This window comes from Somniosus microcephalus, chromosome 30 (assembly GCF_052327205.1).
Source record: "Somniosus microcephalus isolate GS21.2 chromosome 30, FLI_Smic_1.0, whole genome shotgun sequence".
NCBI classification, from domain to species: Eukaryota; Metazoa; Chordata; class Chondrichthyes; order Squaliformes; family Somniosidae; genus Somniosus; species Somniosus microcephalus.
Genome location: NC_141016.1, coordinates 28,806,417 through 28,831,817, shown reverse-complemented (window position 1 = coordinate 28,831,817; position 25,401 = coordinate 28,806,417). Strand labels below are relative to the sequence as shown.

The window sequence follows — 25,401 nt, the reverse complement described above, 5'->3', positions numbered from 1 at the left end:
ATGTATTTTTGTTCATTTAAAGTTTATTTGTTCGTACCCAAAAGAGTACACCAGGTGTAAAAAATCTAATTTGGGGAAGGGCTAATTTTACTAAGCTGGAATGTGATTTAGCAAAAGTGGACTCGAAACAGCTACTTGAAGCTAAATTGGTGTCAGAGCAGTGGCAGGCATTCAAGGAGGAGACAATGAGGCTTCAGAGCAAATATGTTCCCACAAAGAAAAAGGGTGAGACTCCCAAATCTAGAGGCCCCTGGATGTCAAGGAGCATACAGGGTACGATAAGGAAGTTTATATCAGATACCGAGAGCTCAATACTACAGAAAGCCTAGAGGAGTATAAAAAGTGCAGGGGTGAAATTAAAAAGTAAATCAGGAAAGCAAAGAGAGGGCATGAAAAAATATTGGCAAGTAAAATCAAGGAAAACCCAAAGATGTTTTATAAATACATAAAGAGCAAGAAGATAACTAAAGAAAGAGTAGGGCTGATTAGAGATCACAAAGATAACCTGTGTGTGGAGGCGGAAGACATGGGTATGGTTCTTAATGAATACTTTGCATCTGTTTTCACAAAATAGAGTGACGATGCAGACTTTACAATCAGGGAGGAGGAGTGTGAAATATTAGATGAGATAAACATAGTGAGAGAGGAAGTATTAAGGGGTTTAGTATCTTTGAAAGTAGATAAATCGCCAGGCCCGGATGAAATGTATCCCAGGCTGTTAAGAGAAGCAAGGGAGGAAATAGCAGAGGCTCTGACCATCATTTTCCAATCCTCTCTGGCTACAGGTGTGGTGCCGGAGGACTGGAGGACTGCTAACGTTGTACCATTGTTTAAAAAGGGAGAAATTACAGGTCAGTCAGCCTAAACTCAGTGGTAGGCAAATTATTGGAAAAAATTCTGAGGGATAATATCAATCATTATTTAGAAAGCTATGGATTAATCAAGGACAGCCAGCATAGATTTGTTAAGGGAAGGTCGTGTCTGACTAACTTGATTGAATTTTTTGAGGAGGTAACAAGGAGGGTCGATGAGGGTAGAGTGTTTGATGTAGTCTACATGGATTTTAGCAAGGCTTTTGACAAAGAGCCACCTGGCAGGCTGGTCAGAAAAGTAAAAGCCCATGGGATCCAAGGGAAAGTGGCAAGTTGGATCCAAAATTGTCTCAGTGGTAGGAAGCAAAAGGTAATGGTTAATGGGTGTTTTTGTGACTGGAAGGCTGTTTCCATTGGGGTTCCGCAGGGCTCAGTACTAGGTCCCTTGCTTTTTGTGGTAGAACGTTATAAAACACTAGTTAGGCCACAGTTAGAATACTGTGAACAATTGTGGAAAGATGCGATTTCACTAGAGAGGGTATAGAGAGAAGACTTACGAGGATGTTGCCAGGACTGGAGAATTTTAGCTATGAGAAAAGATTGGATAGGCTGGGGTTGTAGTCTTTGGAATAGAGGAGGCTGAAGGGAGTTTTAATTGAGATGTACAGAATTATGAGGGGCCTAGATATAATGGATAGGAAGGACCTATTTCCCTTAGCAGAGAGGTCAATAACTAGGGGGCATAGATTTAAAGTAATTAGTAGAAGGATTAGAGGGGAGTTGAGGAGAACTTTTTTTCACCCAGAGGGTAGTGGGGGTCTGGAACTCACTACCTGAAAGGGTGGTAGAGGCAGAAACCCTCATTGCATTTAAAGGGTGCTTGGATATGCACTTAAGGTGCCATGACCTGCAAGGCCAAGTTGCAAGAGCTGGAAAGTGGGATTAGGCTGGACAGCTCTTTCTTGGCCGGCACAGACATGATGGGCCGAATGCCCTCATTCTGTGCCTTAAATTTCTATGATTCTGTGAAACTTGCCACAAAGCTCAAAAATGAGATGTCAGTATTTCACATTCAGTGACTAAGTATCAAAAAAAATCATGACTCAAAGAATGTTGGATCAAAACATTGTGTTGCACAACATAACGTGGGTTCGTACTGCAGCAAATGCACAGCAAGTCAGTCAACATCTATAAAGAGGGAGGAGGGAATCATTCCCTGGAGCTGTGTACAGCTTCTCGCAAGCTTTTTATGGGTTTAAATTATACTTCCGCTTAATACAACAATGATTAAAAGAGTTGGAGCTTTTTGTAAACGTTGCCCTGATAGGGGTCAATTGGTTAATCTGCTTAAAAAAATCAGATCCAACCTCCAGTGCAACAAACATTGAAGCCCAATTGGAAAGTTGCTAAAAGTTTCCAAAAGTCTTCTGGAAAAGTTTTTGCGGCGATGATGGACAGGGGTCCCATCCAATCACAAACTGCAGCCCTGGAGGAGCGACCCGGCCTTAGCCAATAGGCAACGAGTAAAAGCAAAAAAGCGGCGGGCCGGCGGCCATGATTGACAGCGTGGCTAGCCAATGGACTTGGCAGGCTGGGCGGGCGGCGGCCTATCCTGGGCCGCGGTGGGCGGGAGGGAGGTCCGATGGCGGTTGGGGCGGCGGAGGCTCGAGCGTAAATTGGAAATAAATGAGCGTCGACGCCGGCCCACTGCCTGGAGAAATGGAGAAGATGCTGATCGGCTTCCTCCTCTTCATCTCGCCCGCCTTCCCGGTCGGCCCGTCGCGGATGGAGCTTCACGCTGAGGTACGCGGGAGGGAAGGGGAAGGAATCCGCCTAATCGGATAGGGGAGGCCGCCGGCCTCCGCTTCAGGAAAGACCGAGGCTTCGGCTGTGCGGGTTAGGCCTCGGGAAGGAAGCAAAGGGGGTGGTGTGGGGAAATGGCCGGACACTCGTCCACTGAAAGGTCCGAGGCCGAGCCTCCCCCCTAGCCGGCTTCCGCAGCCTGTTTTTTTTTCGGGTCGGAGCGAATCGGGCCCGAAGTTTGCGCCCACTTTAAAGGGCTGCTGACGTGTCTTGAGAGCGGGAGCCGAGCCCAGCCGGGAAGTGCCCAACCCCAGGGGTTAGGGGGGAATCGGCGGCAACAGGCTGTGCGCGGGCAGGGGGGGTGTGGTGCACATACTGGTAAAAGTTATTTAAAAAAATTCGTCTGGGGATGTGGGCGTCGCTGGCAAGGCCAGCATTTATTGCCCATCCCTAATTGCCCTTGAGAAGGTGGTGGTGAGCCTCCTTCCTGAACCGCTGCAGTCCGTGTGGTGAAGGTGCTCCCACAGTGCTGTTAGGGAGTTCCAGGATTTTGACCCAGCGACGATGAAGGATCGGCCGATATACTTCTAAGTCAGGATGGTGTGCAACTTGGAGGGGAACTTGTGTTCCCGTGTGCCTGCCGCCCTTGTCCTTAGGACAATCCTATGTTGCCTAAATAGGTACAATTTTAAAGGGATTGCAGGAACAGAGAGACTTGAAACTTATAAAATTCTAACAGGACTAGACAGACTAGATGCAGGAAGGATGTTCCCGATGGCGGGGGAGTCCAGAACCAGGGGTCACAGTCTAAGGATAAGGGGTAAGCCATTTAGGACAGAGATGAGGAGGAATTTCTTCACCCAGAGAGTGGTGAACCTGTGGAATTCTCTACCAAAGAAGGCAGTAGAGGCCAATTCATTAAATATATTCAAGAAGGAGTTAGCTATATTTCTTAAGACTAAAGGGGATTAAGGGCTATGGGGAGAAGGCAGGGTACTGAATTTGGATGATCAGCCATGATCTCATTGAATGGCAGAGCAGGCTCGAGGGGCCGAATGGCCTACTCCTGCTCCTACTCCTGCTCCTATCGTCTGTTTCTATGAGACTCCGGGTTCACCCACAACAAGAACCTGCAGTTATATCGTGCCTTTAACATCCCAAGGCACTTCACAGGAGCGTCATCAAACAATTTGACACTGAGCAGATACGAGATATTAGGACAAGTGACCAAAAGCTTTGTCAAAGAGGTAGGTTTTAAGGCGCATCTTAAATGAGAGAGAGAGAGAGAGAGGCGGAGAAGTTCAGGGAAGGAGTTCTAGAACTTGGGGCCCCAGCAGCTGAAGCCACAGCTGCCAATGGTGGAGCGATTAAAATCGGGGATACACAAGAGGCCCGAATTGGAGGAATGCAGAGCACAAATCTTTGAAGGTGGTGGAACAAGTTGGAGGCTGTTGCATACGGGCTCCTGTGCTTTATACATGGAGGCGTAGATTGCAAAAGCAAGGAAGTTATACTAAACTTTTATAAAACACTGGTTAGGCCCTAGCTGGAGTATTGTGGCCAATTTTGGGCACCACACTTTAGGAAGGATGTGAAGGTCTTGGTGAGGGTGTAGTGGAGATTTACTAGAATGGTAACAGGGATAAGGGACTTGCGTGGCGACACTAGAGAGGCTAGGATTGTTATTCCAGCAGAAAAGGTTAAGGGGAGATTTAATAGAGGTATTCAAAAGTATGAGGGGTTTTGATAGAGCAAATAGACAGTTGTTTCCACAGGCAGGAGGGTCGGTAACCAGAGGACACAGATTTAAGATAATTGGCAAAAGAACCGGAGGGGAGATGAGGAAAAGGGTTTTTACGCTGCGAGTTGTTGTGATCTGGAATGCACTGCCTGAAATCGTGGTGGAAGCAGATTCAAGTAACTTTCAAAAGGGATAGATGGGGAAAAAGTGCAGGACTATGTGGAAAGAGCAGGGGTGTGGGGCTAATTGGTTAGCTCTTTCAAAGAACGGCAGAGGCACAGTGACCTTGATGGCATCCTTCTGTGCTGTATGATTCTATGGTAGATTTTGTTAGGCAAGGGTATTAAGGGATATGGAACCAAGGCAAGTCAATGGAGTTAAGATGCAGATCCGCCATGATCTAATTGAATGGTGGAACAGGCTCGAGGGGCTGACTGGCCTCCTCCTGTTATGTTAAATCCTAGGGTTGCCCTGGAGACTCCAGAATTATTGATTTAAATTCCCGGACACCGCTGCAAAGCAAACTACAGGAAACTTTCGATTTACCGGCACCTAAATAACCGGAAATCTCGGTTAACCGGCAAAATTCAGGAGTAGGCTCAGGTAAGTTTTACTTCATAATGTACTTGCCTTCCTCGATCTGTTGCTGTGCAAGGGTGTGGCTGCAGCTGTTGCTAAGCTACAGAGACGCTTGGAACTTGTGGCCATTGTTCTGAACCTGTTGCTAAGCAACAGGGTTTGTTGCTTTACACGGAGCGCTCATCTCTCCGTATCTTTTACTATAGCTTTCGGTTATCTGGAATTTTTGATGAGCCGGCACCACGTCGGTGCCGGATTTTTAAAAAAGTTTCCTGTAAGAGGAATATCATAGGGGCATTTCACACATTGTGTATTTTTTCATTTGCTTTGAACATTTTCCTGTATTAGTTATAAAAATATTGGATATTGTTTGACTGAGCGGAACAGTTGGAGGTGGGAGGTCATGTGGTGATCCCTCCAGGAATATGTCCAGGCAGTGTTGGCGACACTACACTAGACCCTCCGTGAGTCTGCACCTGGACTCGGGTCCAGGAAGCCTGGGATCGCTCGGGGTGGTCTGAGTGTTTACCAATGTTCAGTGTTTGGCCAATGCCCAGGTGGCCATGAAACATGGGTGCACGGTGTCCAGCGGTTTGCTCAAATGCCACCTGGGCATTGGCCAAACAACGAACATTGGTAAACACTCAGACCACCCCGAGCAATCCCAGGCTTCCTGGACCCGAATATCGTGACTTTTGCCAAGTGACCAATGGACATTGCAAGATATCTAATGCACAGTAGACCCAAGCTGGCAGATACTGCTCTAACCTGGAACTAATGGGTTGAATTGTTACACGAAACCAGAGCAGCTCCTTGTTTGCAAGAGTGCAAAAGCAAGGACATTTTGCTCAATCTTTATAAATCAATAGTTAGGCATCAGCTAGATTATTGTGTCCAATGCGGAACGCCACACTTTAGGAAGGTTGTCAATTCCTTGGAGCGGGTGCAGAGGAGATTTACTAAAAGGTTATGGGGAGATTTGATAGAGGTGCTCCAAAATTATGAGGGTTTTTGATTAAAAAAGGAGGAACTGTTTCCACATGCAGGAGGGTTGGTAACCAGAAGACTCAGATTTAAGATAATTGCCAAAAGAACCAGAGGGAAGCAGAGAATGTTTTCTAAGCAGCAAGTTATGATTGGGAATATACTGCCTGAAAGGGTGGCTGAAGCAGATTCATTAATAACTCTCAAAAGGGAATTGGATAAATAGTTGAAAAAGAAAATTTGCAGGGCTATGGGGAAAGAGCAGGGGGAGTGGGACTAATTGGATTGTGCTTTCAAAGTGCTGGCACAGGCACAACGGGCCAAATGGCCTCTTTTTGTACTGTAAGATTCCGTGATTCTGTCACCAGGATCTAGCTGTTGGATGTGTCGAAATTTGATATTGTCGAAAACATTGCTCAGTCTTTTTATTTTATACGTTACGGTGAGTGAGGTGATGGGACAGGATTTTGTCAACAAAATGTGATGCAGGAATGTAAGTGGGGCATTTACAGTAAATGTTGCACAGGAATTGTGTACAGACTTTGAATCTATCTTTTTAGGTATATATTAGTAAATGAATAAAAAGACAAATATATATAATATATATTCAACTTTATATATTTAGGAAGAAAACAAATAAATTACCTTTTTAGACTTTCATTTCTGTTTAATCGAGTTTAGAAAGCAAGCGGTCTGATAGGGAAGGAGGGGTGTCTTAAGTTTGGAAATTCACTGGGGCAGAAACTAATCATAATCTAGGTATCTGTTTTTAAACATAAGTGAGCACCATTCCTAATGTGTGGCTTTGGCTGGCCCAATAGTGTGAGCCAGGGGCAATGTGGCTGTGCTCTGAACTTCAACATGCCTGTAAACTTCCATTGTGTCAGAAAATAATACAGATGCTGGGCTGGGATTCTAATCCTTTTAAAGTATATTTCCATTTACTTTTGCGCAAATAACTTGCAGAGGTTACAAACTGCCCCAAGTGCTTGTAACTTGCATACATTACGAATGGGTTCAGTCTTGACCATGCCCGAAACTCGTTTTCAAACTTTTGACCTGTGATTTATGCTTTCTTCAATGTCAAATGTCTCTGACCCAAGTGCAAAACATGCTGCATGTTGGCTTGCAGTGAATGTCCTGGACAGTAGCCCTGTCAGTGCCACTAAAGTGACGTTTATGAAAGTGTTATGTCAATTCCCACCTGTTAACATCATTTCTTCTTCCTGTGGAAAAATGTTGCATTGCGATGATGTTTGACATAGGCAGAGTCATTTGAATGCCCAGTTAAATTTTCAGTGAACCAGCAATTTCCCCCAGAGCAAAACAGATGTATGTCCAAAAATAACAGCAGAAAATGCTGGAAACACTCAGCAGGCCAGGCAGCATCCGTGGCGAGAGAAATCGAGTTAACGTTTCAGGTCTGTGACCCTTCGTCGTAACTTGAAAAAGTTAGGGATGTAACAGGTTTTAAGCAGGTACAGAGGCAGGGGCAGAGGGGAGGAAACCTGTTACATCCCTAACTGTTTCCAGTTCTGACAAAGGGTCACAGACCTGAAATGTTAATGCTGTTTCTCTCTCCACGGATGCTGCCTGGCCTGCTGAGCGTAAACAGCATTTTCTGTGTTTATTTCAGATTTCCAGCATCCACGGTATTTTGCTATTGTATGTGTGTAGATGCATGTCCAAGTCTGGATGGTGTGTGACTTGGAGGGGAACTCTGAGGTTATGGTGTTCCCATGCACCTGCTGCTCTCGTCCTTGTAGGTGGAGGACGTGAGTTTGGGAGATGCTGTCGAAGAAGCCTTGCGAGTTGCTGGCATCCTGTGGATAGTACACGCTGCAGCCACAGTGGTGGAGAGGGTGCATGTTTAAGGTTGTGGATGGGCTGCCAATCAAGTGGACTGCTTTGTCCTGGATGGTGTTGAGCTTCTTGAGTATTGATGCAGTGGCACCCATCCAGACAAGTGGAGCGTGTTCCATCACACACCTGACTTTTGCCTTGTAGGTGGTAGAAAGGCTTTGGGCAGTTAGAAGGTGAGTCACTCGCCACAGAATACCCAGCCTCTGACCTCTAGTAGCCATGGCATTTATGTGGCTGGTCCAGTTGAGTTTCTGTTCAATGGTGACCCCAGGATGTTGATGGGGAGGGATTCATGATGGTAAGCCATTGAATGTAATGGAGGTGGTTGGACTCTCTTGTTGGAGATGGTCATTGCCTGGCACTTGTGTGGCACGAATGTTACTTCTCATTTATCAGCCCAAGCCTGGATGTTATCCAGGTCTGAACACTGCGATCATCAGCAAACGTCCCAACTTCTGACCTTTTTTTATGAAGGAGGGAAGGTCATTGATGAAGCAGTTGAAGATAGTTGGGCCTACAAAGCTGCCCTGAGGAACTCCTGCAGTGATGTTCTAGAGCTAAGATGATTGGCCTCCAACAACCACAACCATCATGTATATCTTAGTGCTACACTAGGTGTTGCTTTTACTTACTGAGTCACCAGAGGAGCTACCAAAGGCCAGTCTTTAATTGGACTGATGGCCCTGAATGTATTCCACAAATATTTTTCAGTTTAAATAGCTGTTTTACACTGCCTTGATGGTTCAGCAAGTCTGTCTAGTGAGTAGTTAGCCATACAGGTCACAAACTTTCTTGGTTCAATGCCTCCTTTTGATGATGGGTGATGGCCTACATCCTGGGGTTTTAAAAGAGATGGCTGCAGAGATAGCTGATGCATTGGTTTTGATCTTCCAGAATTCCCTAGATTCTAGAATGGTGCCCATTGATTGGAAGGTAGCAAATGTAACCCCGCTATTCAAGAAAGGAAGGAGAGAGAAAACGGGGAACTATAGGCCAGTTAGCCTGACACCAGTAGTAGGGAAGATGTTAGAATCTATTATTAAGGACGTGGTAACAGGATACTTGGAAAATCACTATGATTTGGCAGAGTCAACATGGTTTTATGGAAAGGAAATCATTTTGACAAATCAATTAGTTTTTTGAGTGTAACTAACATGGTAGATGAGGGGGAACCAGTGAATGTAGTATATTTGGATTTTCAAAAGGCATTCGATAAGGTGTTGCACAAGATTAGCACTTCTAGGATTGGGTGTAATATATTGGCTTGAATTGAGGATTGGTTAATGGACAGAAAGCAGAGTGTAAGAATAAACGGGTCATTTTTGGCATGGCAGGATGTAACTAGCGGAGTGCCGCAAGGATCAGTGCTTGGGCCTCAGCTATTTACAATCTATATGAATGACTTAGATGGGGGACCGAGTGTAATATATCCAAGTTTGCTGATGATACAAAGATAGGTGGGAGAGCATAGGAAAGAAAAAAGTAAGGGAGGACATTGATGGCCAGGGAATAAATAGTTATAGAACAAGAGTTTAAAAAGATGGTTAAACATAGTGAGAGGAACTGCTATTAAAAATGAGTTAAACTGTCTGTACAGCAATGCACACAGTGTCCATAATAAAACAGGGGAGCTGGAGGCAATCATGTGTTGCAAGGAACCAGACATAGTAGAGCCATGGCTACAGAAAAATCAGGACTGTGAATTAAACATTGCTGGGTATAACATATTTAGAAAAGATAGAGGGAAAAAGGTGAGGTGGAGTAGCTGTACTTATGAGTGATAACATAATGGCAATAGAAAAAAGTGATGCAGCTATTGGCAAGACAGAAATAGAATCCATGTGGTTAGTGATAAAAGATAATAAAGGATCAATCACACTAATAGTGGAAGGAAGGTGGAGGAAGAAACATGCAAACAAATGATGGAAATGAGTAAAAAACATAGAATAATAATCATGGGGGATTTCAACTACCCTTATTAATTGGCCAGAAGAGGTAGGTAAGGAGGATAAGGGAATGGAGTTCCTACAATATGTACAGGACTCCTTTCTAACCCAATATGTGAAAAGCCCAACAAGGGAGGATTCACTATTGGATCTAGTAATAGGGAATGAACCAGAGCAGATAAGAGAAGTAAAAGTAGGGGAACATCTGGGCAATGGTGACCATAATATATGCTTTAAGATGATGATTGAGAAGAACATTATTATGACGAAGTCCAGGGTAATAGATTGGAGAAAAGCTGATTTTTGAGGGGCTGAGAATAGAACTTGATGAAATAAAATGGACAACAATATTGGCAAACAATGATGTAGCACAGCAATGGGGAACATTTAAAACTGTGTTCAACATAGTCCAGGAAAAATATATTCTGCTAAAAAACAAGAACAAGCTAAACACTAATGAGACACCGTGGATGAATAAAGACATAATGGAAAAATTGAGGGTAAGGAAAGAGGCATATATTAAGTACATGGACAGCAGGGGAGAGCATGATAAGGGAGAATATGAAGAGATTAGGAAAGAAGTTTTTTAAAAAAAAAAGGAAGGGAAATAGGAACTATGAAATTAAATTATCAAGGAACATAAAACAAAATAGTAAAATATTTTACAGGCCCATAAATAAAAAATGGTCAAGATGGGAATAGGGCCACTAAGGGATGGACAGGATAATACCACAAGCAGCGATAGAGAGATGACAGAATTATAAAATAATTACTTTGCTTCAGTATTTACCAGGGAGCTAGAACAGGTGGACATGACATCGGATGATGAGATTAGTAATGAGATAACTGCATTTAAAATAAAGAGATATATTAAATAAACTAATCAAACTCCCCTGGTTTGGATGGATTACATCTGTGCATTTTAAAGATATCTAGGGAAGAGATAGCAGAGGCATTACTACACATATTTAATAATTAGTTAGAAAATGATGTAGTGCCAGAGGACTGGCAGATGGCTAACGTATGTAATACCGATATTTAAGAAGGGAGATGGAACATGTCCAGGGAACTATAGACCAGTCAGCTTAACATCAGTGGTAGGAAACATAATAGAATACCTCCTAAAGGAGAAAATAGAAGAACATCTAGAAACCAAAAATATAATATAGTCAGCATGGATTTCAAAAGGGAGAGTCTTGCTTGACCAACCTCATTGAATTTTTTGAAGAGCTAACAGAGTAGATAAAAGTAATGCAGATGATGTAATTTATCTAGATTTTCAAAAGCCTTCAATAAGGTATCACATAATAGACTAATCAATAAAGTCAGAGACTGTGGAGTCAGGGGACAAGTAACAGAATGGATAGCTAGCTGGCTTCAAGACAGAAAGCAGAGAGTAGGGGCAAAGGGTAGCTATTCAGAGTAGCTGAAGGTTGAAAGTGCCGTTCCACAAGGATCAGTGCTAGGACCAGTGTTGTTCTCAATTTATATTAATGATTTAGACTTTGGAATCAAAAACACAATTTCTAAATTTGCAGATGACGCTAAATTGGGGGGGGGGGGGGAATAGTCAATAGTGAGGAGGACTGCAACAAATTACAGGAAGACATTAATAAACTTGCAGAATAGATGTATAATTGGCAAATGAATTTCAACACATAAATGTGAGGTATTACATTTTGGTAAGAAGAATAGGGAGTTCACTTATTACTTGGAAAATATGAATCTAAATGGGGTAGAAGAGCAAAGGGATTTCTGAGTACAAATCACTAAAAGTAGCGACACAGGTTAACGAGGCCATTTAAAAAAAATAAAAAAAAACACCAAGCACTAGGGTTTATTTCTAGAGGGATAGAATTGAAAAGTAGGGAAGTTATGCTAAACTTGTTTCGAACCTTGGTTAGAACACACTTTGGGTACTGCGTACAATTCTGGTCGGCATATTATAAAAAGGATATAGAGGCACTGCAGAGACAATTTACAAGGCTGATACCAGAAATGCAAGGGTGTATATCTAGAAGGGTATATATCTGGAAAGGATGAACAGGCTGGGTCTCTTTTTTTTCTCTTGGAAAAGAGAAGGCTGAGGGAGGTCTTTAAAATTATGAAAGGTTTTGAGAGAATGTTTCCACTTGTGGGGAAGAGCAAAACTAGAGGCCATCACTAAGATAGTCACCAAGAAATCAAATAGGGAATTCAGAAGAAACTTCTTTACCCAGAGAGTGATGAGAATGTGCAACTTGCGACCACAGGGAGTGGCTGAAGCGAATAGTGTAGATGCACTTAAAGGGTGGTTAGATAAGCATATGAGGGAAAAGGGAATAGAAGTTTATGCTAATAGTTGGATGAGGAAAGACTGGAGGAGGCGCGAGAGGAGCATAAACACCGGCATGGACTAGTTGGACCGAATGGCCTGTTTCTGTGCCGTATATCCTATGTAATTCTATGTAAGCGGTGAGGAGGATGTGAAGAGGCTGCAAAGGGCTATAGAAAGGTTAAGTGATAGACAAGAAGATGGCAGATGGAGTATAATGTGGGGAAATATGAAATTATCCACTTTGGTAGGAAGAATGGAAAAGCAGAATAACTTTTAAAAGGTCAGAGACTAGTAAATGTTGGGATTCAGAGGGATTTGGGTGTCCTTGTACACGAATCACAAAGTTAACTGGAAGGTACAACAAGCGATTAGAAAGGCACATGGTATGTTGGCCTTTATTGCAGGGGGTTGCAGTATAAGAGCAAGGAAGTCTTGCTGCAATTATAGGGTTTTGGTGAGACCACACCCGGAGTCCTGTGTACTGTTTTGGTCTCCTTACCTATGGAAGGATATACTTGGCTTAGAGGGGGTGCAATTCGATCTATTTTATTTCCTTTCCAGTTTTGAAAAAGGGTTTCGACCCGAAACGGCAATTCTAATTTCTCTCCACGGATGTTGCCTGGCCTGCTGAGTTTTTCCAGCATTTTCTGTTGTTATTTCGGATTTCCAGCATCTGCAGTATTTTGCTATTGTTCTAGATTAATTCCTGGGATGCGAGGTTTGTCCTGCAAGGAGAGATTGAGTAGAATGGGCCTATATTCTCTGGCATTTAGAAGAATGAGAGGTGATCTCATTGAAATGTATAAAATTCTGAGGTCTTGACATGGTAGATGCCGAGAAGCTGTATCCTCTGACTGGAGAGTCTAGAACTAGGGGTCATAGTCTCAGGATAAGGGTTCGGCCAGTTAGGACTGAGATGAGGGACATTTCTTCACTCGGAGGGTTGTAAATCTTTGGAATTCTCTACCCCAGAGGGCTGTGGCTGGATTTTTGGGTACTAAGGGAATCGAGGGATCTGGGGATAGGATGGAAAAGTGGAGTTGATGCAGAAGTTCAGCCATGGTCTTACTGAATAATGGAGCAGACTCGAGGGGCAGTATGGCCTACTCGTGCTCCTATTTCTTGTGATCTAAGCCAGGAAGACGGTGGAAGCAGTACAGTTGAACTCGACACTCCTGGGATGAGGAAATCGACCAGGGTTCCTATTCTGAATTGCTATTAAGCAAGCCCTACTGGACGTGCCTTTGGGTGTCAAGTGACCATGGTGTCTGACTTGGCTGTGATGCTTCCCATCGTTAAGAGTTTGAGGGGTATAAGATGGTGATTAGTGCCTGTGGAGCTGTGTAGCAGCAGGGGACCAACATCTACAGGAGAGTACAGAAGGAAATTGCTGAGAAAGAGGGGGAGAAGTGTGTTTCTCCTAATATAAATTGAGTAAACAGTGGGGTGAAGTTACAGCTAGTCAGCCATCTTTAGGGGATCAGGCACGTTATATATAGAATGGTAGCTGCATGTCCATGACTTGCAGAAGTAATTTTATCTTGGTTCTGATGACGAGTGAACATCAGCAGACCCCAGAGATCAAATTGCAGTTGTGAACTTGCCACCAGTCATTTTAATTTAGTTTTCTAAATTCTGACTTTGAACGTGACAGATGGGCTGAGCCTTGTATAGGTAACACGATGCAAGTCAGAGTTTTCAGGTGCTTCATGCACCCCTTGTCTCAATAACCAGGCTTTTTGACCACTGACGATCCAGAAGTAGCTGATGTGTTATCAACAAAAGGGTGTTTAGGTCAGTTTCTTTTGGTCATTTCAACTGCTGTTGGGTGAACACACCAGAATAATCCTCTAAACAACACCAGTATTTTCTTTGAGCAGGAAATGGACTGGAGAAAGTTCAAATTTCCCTTCACCTACAAAAAATATAGTCTTTAACACTAAGAGAAATAGAAAAAAAAAATTGGGCCCTTGAACCCTGGGCTGGAGATAAGAGTGCTGCAGGTATTTGTTCATATTTTCATTTTGGGTTCTTGGCAGCAGTTACTAAACAATCACTTCATTAAAAACCATGTCTTTGTTCACTCCTTGCATTCAGGTGTGGTGCCGATTAGGTTGTCGTGCAGCAAGACTTGCAAGTAACCTTGAGACAAGTAACTGAATGCCGTGGTAACCATTTTTTGCTGTACAGTTGTAATAATGGCTTAAAAGTAAGAGAGTTTCAACCAACCTGGTCTGTGGTCGTTCAAAGGAGTTGCGACATTTCAACATTGATATTTTAAAGTAGATCGGGTAGAGTTTCCGCTTTGGGCGCAGCCGGCAAAACCGGAGCAAATTGCGCCCGTTTTGAAGTGGGCTTTTTTTCTCGAGTTTCCGCTCAAACTCATTTGCATATCGTCGAATGCAAAATCTGCCATGAAGCAGTGCAATTGGTCAGCGTTTTAGCATTTTTAAAAAAAAATTTGCTTTGAAAGATATCCCTTGGTATATTTAAGAGTGGTGACTAGGTGCAGTTTGATTAATACAGCTGAAAATGGGTTTGTGTCATAAAATAAGCATTTTTAATCAGTGTCAATCCACCATTTTGAGTAACCCCATTTTTAAATGACTGAAAATGACTTTTTTTAAAAATATACAGAACCATTTCCTGGTTATATTGGGGTACAGTAGTCAGTTTCTTAGCAAATTAAAAAAACATTATATTCAAAAGCTTTCAAAAAGTTAAGTTCCTACTACAGGAAACTTTTTTTTATCCGGGACCGGCGTGGTGCCGGTTTATCAAAGTCCGGATTACAGAGAGGTATAGTAAAAGGTACAAGAGCCCCGTACACTGCCACAGATCCAGGCGTCCCTGTTGCATAGCAACAGGTGCAGGAACCCCGGTTACACGGCCACAGATCCAGGAACGGCCACTAATATGAAGTAAAACTTACCTGAACCTACTCCTGAATTTTGCTGGTTAACAGATTTCTGGTTATTTAGGTGCCGGTAAATCGAGAGTTTCCTGTACTATCCTTGTGCCCAAAAGGACCAGCTTAATTTTTAGAACCACCTCAAAAGGCCAGCAATTAGCCGACGCTCCCAATAGTGATTAATTAATCCTGGGGGCATGGCCAATTTTGTGGGTGGGTCTGCTCCTTGCGCAATGTTTTTTAAAGTAGCACAAAAGATCGCGAGAATGAGATTTGTGCTGAACCTAATTTGCGCTTAAAATTCCGCAGCCTTTTGTGCTGGTTATGCCAATTTTGGATGAATTCTGCCGAGAAAAACCAGTGCAACCAAGCGGAAACTCCAGGCTGTAATCTCTGTTCATTGAAATTAAATTTGTTAAAATATAAATAGGCATTTTTATTGTCAGCAGACTGAACAGACAAGCTGATTCGTGAGCAGCATTTACAACAATAGCAACTTGCATTTATAGAGCGCCTTTAAAACGCAAGAAAATGTCCAAGATACGTAATAAGACACATTAACACAGAGCCAAAGAAGGGTGACTAAAAGCTTGCTCAAAGAGGTAAGTTTTAAGGAGGGATATTGAGCGATTTCCTGAGCTTGCTGTCTAGATGGCTGAAGGCACGGCAAACAATGGTGGAGTGAAGGGAGTCGGGGGCGCAGAAGAGTTGGTGGACTAAGAGCTAATATAGGTCAGTGAGCACGGGGTGGTGGGTGAATGTGGCTTGGTGCAAGTTAGAATACTGCCAGCAGAGTTTTGGATGACCTTAAATTTATGGAGGGTGAAATATAGGAGATTGGCCAGAAGAGTATTGCAATAGTCGAGTCTGGAGGTTACAAAAACTTGGCTGAGGGTTTCAGCAGATGATGAGCTGAAGCAAGGATGTAGAAGGTTGAGGAGGTGGAAGTAGACGGTCTTTGGGATGTTAAGGATATGGAGTTAGAAGCTCAGCTCGGGGTGAAATAAAATGCCGAGATTGCAAACAGTCTGATTCAACTGAGCTAGTGGGCAGGGATGGAGATGGAATAGACACAGTCGGGAGCAGTGGTGGTGAGCTAGAGCTGGATGTCGTCTGCCTACATGTGGAGCCTGATATGTCTTCAGGTACATTGCTGAGGGGCAGCATAGCGATGAGAAATGGGAGGGTGCCAAGGATAGACTCTTGAGGCACTCCCAGAGGTAACGTACAGAGGTGTGGAGAAAAGCCATTGCAGGAGATTCTCTAACTACGACTGAATAGGTAAGAGTGGAACGAGGCGAGGCCCGTCCCACTCAACTGGACAATGGAGGATGGTGATGTGGTCAACCTTGTCGAAGGCTGCAGAGAGGTCGAGAAGAATGAGGAGGGATAATGCGCCATGGTCACAGTCACAGAAGATGTCATTTATGACTTTGATTAGGGCTGTTTCAGTGCAGGGGCAGAAACCTGTTAGAGGTTCAAACGTGGAGTTGCGGGAAAGGTGGGCACGGATTTGGGAGGTGACAATACGTTCAAGAATTTGAGACGAAAGGGTGGTTGGAGATGGGGCAGTAATTTGCAAGGACAGAGGGGGTCAATGGGGTTTTTTTGACAAGGGGGTGATGGCAGATTTGAAAGCGAGAGGAACAGTACATGAGAGGGAATGATTTACAATATAGCTAGCATGGAGGCCAGGAAGGGATATTGGATGGTCAGCAATTTAATGGGACTAGATTTGAGAGGAGGTGAGTCTCATGGGCAAGATGTGAGTTCAGGACTTGGGGCAGGAGGTAAGGTGGGCATGGGGAAGGAAGGGATGCAGCAGAGGCAGCTAAACAGATAGTCTTAGTGAGGAGCTCATGGACTTGTCACTCTTATTATTGGATGTGAGGGTGCAGGGGCGAGGGGTTTAAGGAGACTGGGTAGTGGAGAAAAGCAGCAGGATGACCTTGGAGTAGTGAGCAGTTTTGGCAGAGGATTGTGCTTGATGCAGTCCAGCCAGATCTGGCTATGAATGGCTAAACCAATTACTGTATGTGTCTATACGCTTAAGTCTGCGCCCCTTGGACTTAATGGAGCGAAGATGGAGGCATGACCAGGGTGGGAGAGTAAGGGATTTGTTGGGTACAAGGGCATCAAAGGCAGAGGTGAGGGTGTAATTGAGCAGATCGATAGCTGCAGAAGTATTGTGGTGAATGGAGAGCCTAATGGTAGACAGTTGGGAGTTTGGCAGTGCCTTTGGTAAGTGACGTGACTTGTGTGAGCGGTTTTTTTCCAGGGGCAGATTCAGAAGGCAGTGGGGTTGGAAGGCGAATGAGTAGTGAGGGATACAAGGAAATGATCAGAGATGGCCGCCTCTGTGATTGAGCTGATGATAATCGAGAGAGGCCATGTGAGATGGCAAGGACGAGGGGGTGGCCGTGACTACGGGTAGGAGAGTTTATATGGAGGGAGAAGTTGGGGAGGAATAGCCTGCAACAGGCGCGCTTGGTTGGAAGGTCGGCAAGTGAAGAGGACAGGGCAGTTGGGGTTGCTGCTCGTAAGGGAGCAGAAAAGAGTGCCTCGATTTGGGGCCCTTTTGGAGAATGCCAAGAGCAATAAATTACTCCTCTACTCACTTAATATAAAAGCAACCAAGAATGTCCAGGTTAGGAATGTGCTGGAATGGCTCCTTCCAAAGAGATGAGACACCCCATTGTTTAAAATAATGGCATATGAAGCTCGACAATTTGAATTTAAATCTCCCTGCCTGCAATGTCCAACCATTCCATCGCAGTGCAGTTGGGATGAATCATTTAGATCATTCCTCCCGGCAGTACTGACATTTACTGCTTCTCACCATGTAACATTGCCTCTGTGGAGCTCTCTTCTCATTATTTTGTTTTAAATAAATGGAATGCTTAAATTGGATTTTTTAAAATTCAGGTGGCTTTTCAGTTCTCCTGGGTGTTTTTTTTTTTTTAAAAAGATCACGTTCCTAGATTAAAATGTGTGTATAATCTTTTTGTCTGCAACAATTTTTTATATTACCTTTTACTCCTTTTTAGTGGTTCATTGTGTACCTGTGGACTGTTTTTACTCTTTCTCATCTTTTCAGGCCAAAGAATTATGCTTCGGAGTGAACAACGAGCCTTACTGGTGTGAGACAGGATACTGCTGTGGGGAGACTGAGTGTTGCACCTACTATTACGAACTGTGGTGTAAGTTTCTAGATGGGCACAGAAACTTGCTTTAGCTACTGGAGGATTGTGTTTCTAAAGGTCTTAGACATAAAGTTACTGAAGATCAGAAGGTGGGAGTTTAAGCCCCATTCCAGGCCAGGGGCATCTAACCTTTTTTTTGGAGAAGTGGGCCGGATCAGTGCGTCACAGCTAGTGAAGACATGCCATGTGTAGGTCCTTTTTGTCACAATTGGCATCAATTCCGTTCTGTCACTCAATGCTCACGGTGGACCTAATGATCCATCTTAAGCTGGGTGCTCTCCATGGTATATACTTGCCTATTCACGAGATGAAGCAATTTCCATTGAGGACATGTGCCAAGGTCCCAGGTGAAATTGGGAATCCGGCCAATACAGCCCACATCAGGGCATTGGATACCTCCAGTCAAGGCTGATAGTTCAATGCAATACTGAGGGAATCCTGCATTTCCAGAAGTGCTATCCTTGGGATGATCTGTTATGTTTAAAATCCCATGACTATCCAAGAAGAGCAGCGTGTTCTCCCAGTTTCCTGGTTAGTGTTCATTTTGGTGGCTTTGATTGAGGGGAGAATATTGGCCAAGACACCAAGAGAACTTTCTGCTGTTCTTTGAATAGTGCCATGGGATCTTTGACACCCACCTGAACAAGTAGACGGGGCCTCAGTCTCACTGGAAAGATGACCGCTCCGACAATGGAACATTCCCTCGGTACTGTATTTGAATATTAGCCCAGATTTTGTACTGAAGTGCTGGAATGGGGCTGAAACCTTTATTGGGCATCACCCACCTTCCCTCATTCTGCCATTTGATGCCTACCTCCCGCAGGTGAACTGCTCCAACAGACTATTTTTAAAATAAGACTGTTCTATATCCTGCAGCTTCTATAAGCATCAGTGCAGATAGGTGCTGTTGTGCCTTCAAACCAGTGCTATATGTGTAAATAATGGTGCTAGTTACAGCTGTGGAGTGAAAGCTAATAATTGCAGCCTCTCAAATCAAAGGACTTGGTCCTTGCAGAGTTAAGTTAAACCAGAACGGTTTGCACACATCATGCAATTCTGAACGGCACTTCCTTTTGTTTGACTATGGCAGGGTTCTGGCTGGTCTGGACTATAATTATTATGCTTAGCTGTTGCTGTGCTTATCGGCACCGGCGTGTGAAACTGCGACTACAACAGGAGCAGCGTCAGAGGGAGATCAGCTTGATGGCCTATCAGGGTGCTAGCACCTACACAACACAACCGTTGGATTTAAGTGAGTATGCCATGTTTATTAAATTGGTGCAGAGGGGCATTACACAACAATCACAATTGTTGTTAAATCTCAATTTTTTAATTCTATGGATAAAAATAGAAAATGGTGGAAAGATACAGCAGGTCTATAAAGAAAAAGAGCACATTCACATCTTGGGTGTAGCCATTATCAGAACTGGAAACTGAAAGATAAGAGAGCCCCTTAAGGCTGTAAAATAAAGTGCAGCAAGGGACAAAAAAAAAATTAAGGCACATGGGATTGGGGGCAAGGTATTGACTTGGATAGAGAACAGGTTGGCAGACAGAAAGCAAAGAGTTGGAATAAACGGCTCTTTTTCCGAGTGGCGGGCAGTGACTAGTGGGGTACCGCAGGGATCGGTCCTTGGACCCCAGCTATTCACTATATATATTAATGATCTAGACAAGGGAACTAGATGTAATATCTCCAAGTTTGCAGACGACACAAAGCTGGGTGGGCATGTGTGCTGTGAGGAGGATGCTGAGAAACTCCAGTATGATTTGGACAAGTTGGGTGATTGGGCAGAAGCATGGCAGATGCAATATAATGTGGATAAATGTGAGGTTATCCACTTTGGTGTCAAAAACAGGAAGGCAGATTATTATCTGAATGGCAATAGATTGGGAGAAGGGGGAGTGCAACAAGACCTGGGCATCCTTGTGCACCAGTCGCTGAAAGTAAGCATGCAGGTGCAGCAGGCGGTTAAGAAGGCAAATGGTATGTTGGCCTTCATAGCGAGAGGGTTTGAGTACAGGAACAAGGATGTCTTGCTGCAGTTGTACAGGGCCTTGGTGAGACCGCACCTTGAGTATTGTGTGCAGTTTTGGTCGCCTTATCTGAGGAAGGATGTTCTTGCCATGGAGGGAGTGCAGCGAAGATTCACCAGGCTGATACCTGGGATGGCAGGAATGATGTATGAGGAGAGATTGGGCTTGTACTTGCTGGAGTTTAGAAGATTGAGAGGGGATCTCATCGAAACGTATAAAATTCTAACAGGACTAGACAGACTAGATGCAGGAAGGCAGTTCCCGATGGTCGGGGAGTCCAGAACCAGGGGTCACAGTCTAAGGATAAGGGGTAAGCCATTTAGTACAGAGATGAGGAGGAATTTCTTCACCCAGAGAGTGGTGAACCTGTGGAATTCTCTACCAAAGAAGACAGTAGAGGCCAATTCATTAAATATATTCAAGAAGGAGTTGGATATATTTCTTAAGACTAAAGGGATATGGAGAGAAGGCAGGGACAGGGTACTGAATTTGGATGATCAGCCATGATCTCATTGAATGGCAGAGCAGGCTCGAGGGGCTGACTGGCCTACTCCTGCTCCTATCTTCTATGTTTCTATGACAGGTATGTGGCAATTGCTAATTTGCTCTCTATCTTTCCTCTTTGAGGTGCACTGTTGGAAGAAGTGTTTGAATTTTACTCTTCCTGTGCTATATACCTATTTTACAAGTCTTTCATGCTGATATTAGGTACAAAAATTACCATCTATTCCAAGCAAAGGCACACTTCACCTTGAGGACAAAAATGATCAGGAACTGCAGTATGATATTTAACATGTATCTTGTATTTAACTAAAGCAACATATCATGTTGCACAGTCATATTCCACCAATTAATTCTCTGTTCTTTTCCACGATAGGATTCTGGACAAACTGTAAGCTTCCAGACTATGAGGAGGTGGCAGGCCACCCACCAACACCCCCACCTCCCTATACTGAACTACAGCAGCAGAGTGCACAGACCTTGAACCATGAAAACGCAGTTGTGGAGAGCCAGCCTCCCTTGCAGGAATCTGTAATCTCACTAGTGCAAGAGGATGAGACTGAGGCCGCAACGCAAGAAGCAGAGTCCAACTCCTCTACTTGCGGACAGGAAGATAACCATCAGGTGTCTGACACTTCTATGGGGACATTGCCCCGTTGTCCCAGTGATGGAGTAAATGGTATCATTCGAGATGAGGAATCTGCTGTACTTCCAGCTTCTAATTTTAAAACCTTGGACGTGGATTCTCATTTGTGCGACCAAGGAGAAGTGAAGGAAGAAAGCTCCTCGAGGCACAGGCGGATCACCGGAGACTCTGGCATAGAGGTGTGTGTGTGCCAGATGGATGAGGACCCTTACCACGAGGAAGTGGGTCTGATGGGCAGCATTGGTGCCCAGGAATGTTGCGAGGCCCAGTCTTGTAACTCGCACCGTGGCGCAGAGCAGGTCTCCAAGCAGGCTCAAAATACGCAGCCTAAGCAACGTTCTGCGAAAGAACAAGAGGAGGACAATGATGTGTAACATGTGCCACTGTTACTGGTACTCGAGAGTAAAACAGATGGTGCAATCTATGACTGCTGATTGTTCAGCATTAATTCTGGGCTTGCGTAATGTTTTCCATAAGGTGCCCTAAGTACGTCAGGTGCAAGATGCAGGTTGTAGTCTATAGATGTAGAGTTTGGGATCTGTCCAGGGTTTCACAATCAGGTTGCCTGCTCATAAGCCAGATTTCCTGCTAGCATTTTTTTTTTTTAATTGACAGCACTATATAATGCATTGATGATTTTCAAATCTTTGTCTTCAGAACTTATCGAAAACATTGATTGTTTTGTCATTTAAAAAAAATTCACTCCAGTTCTTGCGTTTTACTTTTTTTAAAAAGGGAAAAAAGCCTTTTTTCCAACCTCCTCCCAAGAAGATGCCAATTTGAGTGGGCGGGGATGGGGCCTGTTAACCAGGCCTCTGCCAGTGCTGTTGTGTGGCTTTGATCGGAGGCATGCAAAAGCTGCTCTGGTTGCTTTTCACCTTGCAGTGGGCATGTGCCTCCTGAGCTCCTCACAGAAAGGCCTGCCTAGGATTGATGGGTCAGTACGTGGTGACTCTATGCCCTGTGGTGCAGCACATTGACTCATTACTGCCATATGCCCCCCAGGGTGTCTCTTTCACTTTGATAATTTATTAAAAGAATGGATCTGTTGGATTACTACCGGTTATCCATCTGAAACACCCTGGTGGTCGTGTGTTTGAGATGGGGGCTTTGTTTTAACAGCTGTTGTGTTGTTTAGACTGCACTAATGCATCAAATACAAGTTTACTTTTTTAAGGTTTAATTTTGATTTGGCCTGTTAACTATATTTCTGTGGTACTGTTGGTAGAGGTCTGTTTAACTGAAAAACTTTTTACCAATGAATGTTGATGTATTAAGTGAAATAACAAGCCTTCATATTCATGTTAAGTATAGCCTCTACAGCAAAAAAAAGCCAAACCTAAGGCATTCACTTTTATAGGATACTAATGCTGTTTGTACCAGGAGATAGATGATAGTGAGATGTGTACCATATGTTGCTCTACCCAACTGACAAATAATCTGTGTTGTCACTAGGATTTCAGTAATGCCGGATGTGTGATATTTTCATAAATTGTGGAAAAGCACCCAATTGTACAGTTCAAAATTCTGCTCTTCTGAACTTTGGTTATGGCTGGAGAGTGCATTTTGAGCTGTATAACTAAAGTAAAATACTGGTGGGTACAGGAGTATCATTGGGTGGGAGCAATCAGATGTAATAATATTGGCACAACGTTAAAGTGTATTTGGTTCAAGTGTGTTGCTTTTCTCCTTTGGCCTATTGGTGCCAATATATTAAATAACCTGGTGACAACACAATCTATAGTTCTGCCATTGTGGTGGTTGTGACAATTCACTTTAAAACAAAGTGTTGAGTACAGAGTTGTACAAGAATATACAACCTTGCATACCTCCTGATTAATTTGATGTCTATTAAGTCAGTGTCGAGGGGCAGAAGACATTAAATCTAGCAGAACTTGTGACTGTAAATTCAAAGAAAAGCCAAGTATTACATGTGAACTAAAAGGCAAAATAATGTCATAACAGATGCTGCAGAACGCTGGGATGATTGGTGTACAGAAAATATCCCAACTGTGTGATACAGCTCAGGAATCATCCCCATGGGCTCTGCCAGACCTAGATTCCTAAAACTCCCCCCAAAAAATGGAGAAAAGCATCATCAGCCACACTGAAAATGCTGCTAAAAATCACACTACAAAAAATAAAAAAGGAAGCTAGATTGAGAATTAAGCAAAAGACAGTTGGTTTTTGAAGCAAATATTTGAGTTGAGAATGATTTGTGAATTGTAATAAAACTGGAGACAAATGGTCCTATGCTTAATAAAACATTTGATAGAATGAAGGACAAAAGAGTAACCGGAGCCTTGCAAGGAGTTGGAATGATGGGAAAGACTGGAGGAATCTTCACTGGGAGGTACAAGCAGCAGTAAGAGTTTATAATTGATTAAAGCAGAATAAGACGAGGATATGTTCCATCACACGTCTTTTCATTATGCACTCTGAACTCCCTGAAAGACCATCTGAATGACTTGGTTGCATTCAAGAGCAATGGAAAACTGATAATCAACCCTATTTGCAATGCTGGTTGAAAATGGATGTTAAGACAAAGTCAACAATGACCACAAACAATGAAAACTTGCACTGCACTAGCGCCTTTTCCATAACCAAACGTCACAAGGAGGAGCAGCTTCCAAAAGTTGAACAGACAGAAATCGAGCTACTAGCGAGTTGTTTACTTGGGTCATCCAGTAACATCAGATGGGTGAAATAATGAAGTTAAACAAGATAGCACTTGCAAGACATCCTATGGAGGAGTTTATGTAAAACCAAGCTGGTAGCAAGCGAATCTTAACATTTTTGTGGTCGACCGATTTGAACAGCTGTGAAAATTCTACCTGGAACAATGAAGCAAGGTGATGACTGGAGACCTTTAAGTTCTGGTGTTCTAGATATGAGGAAAATGAGTTGGAGGAATAATAATGCTCCTTGAATTAGCACAAAAGAGAGAACTGAAAAGGCTGATTTAGGAGAAGAGAAATGGCACATTGTGGGCACGTTATTCAGGAGTCCGAAGGAAAGTTGCTCTTCACTAGGTAACAGATCCAGCGACAGGTAAAGAATAATGTGGCTGGATGATGGGATGGAAAGGACAGGTGTAATTTCATAGTCCAGTACAATCCATCTGAGCAGAGATGGGAAAATCAGGAGTGCTTTGGCCAGAAACCTGTTGAGCAAAGGAGAGAGTGAGATAAGGACAGTTGAATAAATCTTCAGCTTCTCAGACAGTGTCTTATGTAAGTAATCAGGTGTCCTTTTTAAGTATATTAGTTTGAGGGAGATTGTCATTTTTGCAGTAGTGGAGTGTGGTTATATTTTGATGCCTTTTTAATATGAAACATTTTAATTTTGTAATACTTTGATAGATACATGATAGAAAATGCATGTTCTAAGGTGTGATAAAATTTCATTGTACTCTCTCTGGAAAATTACAGTGCTGAAGTCTTTTTATATAAAAAAAAATTAAAAAAAACATGGGTTCTTTGCTGCTGCTGCTTGGGATTATGAATGTTGTTAGTTAGTTAGTTTGAACACACTTTGGATTCAATGGCAAGCAGACCTGTCTGATCCTGCATTCATGCAACCCACAAGCAGTAAAGTTTAAAAAAAGATACAGTATATAGGATGCAGACTCGGTCACAGAGTAACAGATTTGGGGGGTGGAGGGATTTCCATTACATGTTATTTATAGCAGTATTAGATATGTGTTTGTTAAACACTGGTTTACAAACAGCAAAACTCTTCCCCAAAGTATTAAAGCCCAGTCCACTGTCAGCTAGGCAGCATGTGTTCTTTACACCAAATATCAACTAGAATTCTACTGTCTTTTGAAAACACTCCATCTTGTGGTGAGTGCATGCAGCGAGGTTTCACTTTCCTGCCATATGACATTGTCCCCTCTGATAACATGGAAATTCTCATATACAGAAAAATCCCAATTAAAGTGCATGGGGACCACTTTTGCATAGAACCAGAAATTTCAGCAAAGGAGGAGGCCATTTGTCTGTCGGGCCTTTGCCAATGCTAGCTCCATATTGGAATAACCTACTCTAATCCCATTT

The 25,401-nt window shown here is 43.3% G+C and overlaps 1 protein-coding gene across 1 annotated transcript; it reads left to right on the top strand.

Moving 5' to 3' along the window:
• The first annotated feature begins 2,516 nt into the window (after positions 1 to 2,516).
• LOC147098062 (WW domain binding protein 1-like) lies at positions 2,517 to 24,828 on the top strand. The gene is made up of 4 exons (XM_085971291.1): positions 2,517 to 2,615; positions 18,054 to 18,156; positions 19,250 to 19,411; positions 21,074 to 24,828. The coding sequence occupies exons 1-4, from the start codon at positions 2,532 to 2,534 to the stop codon at positions 21,715 to 21,717; spliced, it is 993 nt and encodes a 330-aa protein (XP_085827417.1). The 5' UTR covers positions 2,517 to 2,531; the 3' UTR covers positions 21,718 to 24,828.
• Positions 24,829 to 25,401: the final 573 nt, after the last annotated feature.